At 44.5% G+C, this 3,553-nt stretch overlaps 1 protein-coding gene across 4 annotated transcripts in view; it reads left to right on the top strand.

The window, feature by feature from the left end:
* Window positions 1–3,553, top strand: part of irak1 (interleukin-1 receptor-associated kinase 1) — a 21,159-nt gene that overhangs the window by 8,515 nt on the left and 9,091 nt on the right. For all 4 annotated transcript variants that reach the window (XM_046057106.1, XM_046057105.1, XM_046057108.1 and 1 more), the window contains exons 8-11: window positions 1,108–1,229; window positions 1,402–1,615; window positions 2,809–2,877; window positions 2,963–3,050. In XM_046057106.1, coding sequence (XP_045913062.1) covers window positions 1,108–1,229; window positions 1,402–1,615; window positions 2,809–2,877; window positions 2,963–3,050 — 493 coding nt within the window. The remainder of the gene's footprint in view (window positions 1–1,107; window positions 1,230–1,401; window positions 1,616–2,808; window positions 2,878–2,962; window positions 3,051–3,553) is intronic.

Here is a 3,553-nt window from a genome sequence, read left to right as displayed (position 1 = left end):
TTGATTGAATCCCCGTGCTTTAGACAGACGTTAGCATGATTTAAAATGTGACCTGTTGGCCACGAATCCAGAGTTGGTAGTTACACAAGCTTACACACACATACACACACACACACACACTATATACACACTATGTAACACACACTATATACACACTATGTAACACACACTATATACACACTATATACCACACACTATATACACACACTATGTAACACACACTATATACACACTATTTAACACACACTATATACACACTATGTAACACACACACACACACACTATATACACACTATTTAACACACACTATATACACACTATGTAACACACACACACACACACTATATACACACTATGTAACACACACAATATACACACTATGTAACACACACTATATACACACTATTTAACACACACTATATACACACTATTTAACACACACTATATACACACTATGTAACACACACAATATACACACTATATACACACTATATACCACACACTATATACACACTATGTAACACACACTATATACACACTATGTAACACACACAATATACACACTATTTAACACACACTATATACACACACTATGTAACACACACAATATACACACTATTTAACACACACTATATACACACTATGTAACACACACAATATACACACTATTTAACACACACTATATACACACACTATGTAACACACACTATATACCACACACTATATACACACTATTTAACACACACTATATACACACCTATGTAACACACACTATATACACACTATTTAACACACACTATATACACACTATGTAACACACACTATATACACACTATGTAACACACACTATTTAACACACACTATATACCACACACTATATACACACTATGTAACATACACTATATACACACTATGTAACACACACTATTTAACACTATATACACACTATGTAACACACACTATATACCACACACTATATACACACTATGTAACACACAGTATTTAACACACACTATATACATACTATGTAACACGCAGTATATACACACTATGTAACACACACAGTATGTAATGTGTTACGTTGTGTGTGTGTGTGTGTGTTTTCAGGAGTGTGTGTCGCTCTCCTGGCCTCAGAGAGTCTTTGTTGTTGAAGGAGCATCAACAGCTCTGCAGTTCCTCCACTGCCCCCCCGACGGACACGCGCCGCTCATCCACGGAGACGTCAAGAGGTCAGCGTCACATGACATCTCAGCAGGTAGCAGTCATGTGACAGACGGGTACCTCAGCTGGGAACATGAACAGCTGTAGTCACATGACTGTCATGTCTGTAACGTGCGGCGTGTTGAGTCGGTTGGAGCCGGTCTGAATATGAAGGTCTCTTGTCTCCGTGTGTGTCTGCAGTTCAAACATCCTGTTGGACCGCCACCTGGTGGCGAAGCTGGCGGACTTCGGTCTGGCTCGGTTTGCGGCTTGCGGCTCGTCCGGACGCACGGCGGCTCAGACGGCGTCGATCGGAAAGACTGCGACGGTCAGAGGAACGCTGGCGTACCTGCCCGATGAGTACGTGAGGAACGGAGAGCTGGGGACCGGCGTGGACGTCTACAGCTTCGGAGTGGTAAGCAAGGCCGGCGCAGGCTTCCCCCGCCGCCACTTGCGGAGCTCCTCAACTCCAAAAACTTTCAAGCACATTTTTGTTCCACCATCTCGTAAAACTGTCAATATTCTAAATCTACACAGCTGATTTCACCTCAAAACCTCTCAGAAGTGGATTTAGTGATGAAATAACGTGTGAAAACTGTAAAATATAAAACTTCCTGTTGCCGGCCTCTGTCGGGCGCAACGATGATGCAGCGAATAGAGACGATTCTCTCCGTGATGCCGGACGGTTAGCCGCCAGGTTCTGAAAGGCTGATGACGGTACCTGCCACTGCCGATGAGCTTGAGGTGGAGTGACCTCGACCTCCGTTTCTTTCCTAAAGTTAGCTAACGTTAACTTACCGAGGCTGAGCATAGCTGGTAGAGTAGGCGGTGCTTCCAAGCTAACGCTCGCAAGCTCGCATCCTCCTCTTCATTTTTTATTGCAGCCGCTTCTTTCTCTTCCTTATCTATTGTTTTCTTTCTCTCGCCAACTCCGCTCGGCTTTCGTTTGCTGCCGCTTCCATTTCCACAAACACTACCGTTACACTCGCAGATGCAGCTATCTGACCGTGGATCGGTTACAAATCAATCCCGCCATTTTAATCTCAACTTGTTCGTACAAAAACTGATCTTGAATCAGTACGGTGTAATCCACCTGCTCTAGGCCCGCCCACCTTTACAGTAGCCAATCACCACAGTGCGTTGTGGCCTCCGTCCAATCATTACCTGGCCTCCAATCAAACAGACAATCATGAGACTTCATTTTTTTGTAAACAACCGCCATCACAGAGGGCCCCTCTCTGCCCAAGGGCCCCTGGGCACGTGCCCAGATTGCCAGTATGGTAGATCCGGCTCAGGTGGTGAGACACCGCAGGAGGGGCTGATGGGAAATGTAGTCTGTCGGTTCACTGAAAATCAGTCGGCAGGTTCAATGAGAAAAAGACTGAAGAGTCTGAAATCAAAGCCAGCTGCAAGTTTGTTCCAGGAAATAAAAACATTAAGGTTTATTTCAGTCGTGCAAAAGCAGCTGCTGGACGTTTCAGTAACATCGATCATCAATAAAACCTTCAGCTCAATCCTGAAACAACACAGTGAAGAGGATGTCATCAAATCTCGTTATAGTTTCGATCCAATCGATCAACTGGACGTTTAACTGTGTGTGTGTTGCAGGTGCTGTTGGAGGTCCTGACTGGTCGTCGAGCTCTGGAGAAAGACAGGAAGTCAGGAGAGAGATACCTGGTAGGAACAAACACACACAGGTGGACCAGGGTGCTCTTTAAATGTTCCTGCGATGTGACTCAGTGATGTGGTTCTGGTTGTGTAGAAGGATCTGGTGGAGGAGGTGGAGGACAGTCCGGCTGGTTCGTCTGCAGCGTCCTGGAGGAGACAGCTGGACCACCGGCTCATCACAGGTCAGTCTCTTATAAGTTAGATATTAATTATATACACAGCATCTCACAAAGTGAGTCCACCCCTCAGATCTATGTAAATATCTTATTCTATCTTTTCATGTGACGACACTGAAGAAATGACTCTTTGCTCCAGCGTAAAGTAGTGAGCGTGCAGCTTGTATAACAGCGTAAAGTAGTGAGCGTGCAGCTTGTAGAACAGTGTAAAGTAGTGAGCGTGCAGCTTGTATAACAGTGTAAAGTAGTGAGCGTGCAGCTTGTATAACAGTGTAAAGTAGTGAGCGTGCAGCTTGTATAACAGTGTAAAGTAGTGAGCGTACAGCTTGTCTAACAGTGTAAAGTAGTGAGCGTGCAGCTTGTAGAACAGTGTAAAGTAGTGAGCGTGCAGCTTGTATAACAGCGTAAAGTAGTGAGCGTGCAGCTTGTATAACAGCGTAAAGTAGTGAGCGTGCAGCTTGTATAACAGCGTAAAGTAGTGAGCGTACAGCTTGTATAACAGTGTAAAG

The sequence above is a fragment of the Micropterus dolomieu genome, linkage group LG08 (genome assembly GCF_021292245.1).
Source record: "Micropterus dolomieu isolate WLL.071019.BEF.003 ecotype Adirondacks linkage group LG08, ASM2129224v1, whole genome shotgun sequence".
Lineage (NCBI taxonomy): Eukaryota > Metazoa > Chordata > Actinopteri > Centrarchiformes > Centrarchidae > Micropterus > Micropterus dolomieu.
This window is presented reverse-complemented; position numbering and strand designations above follow the sequence as displayed.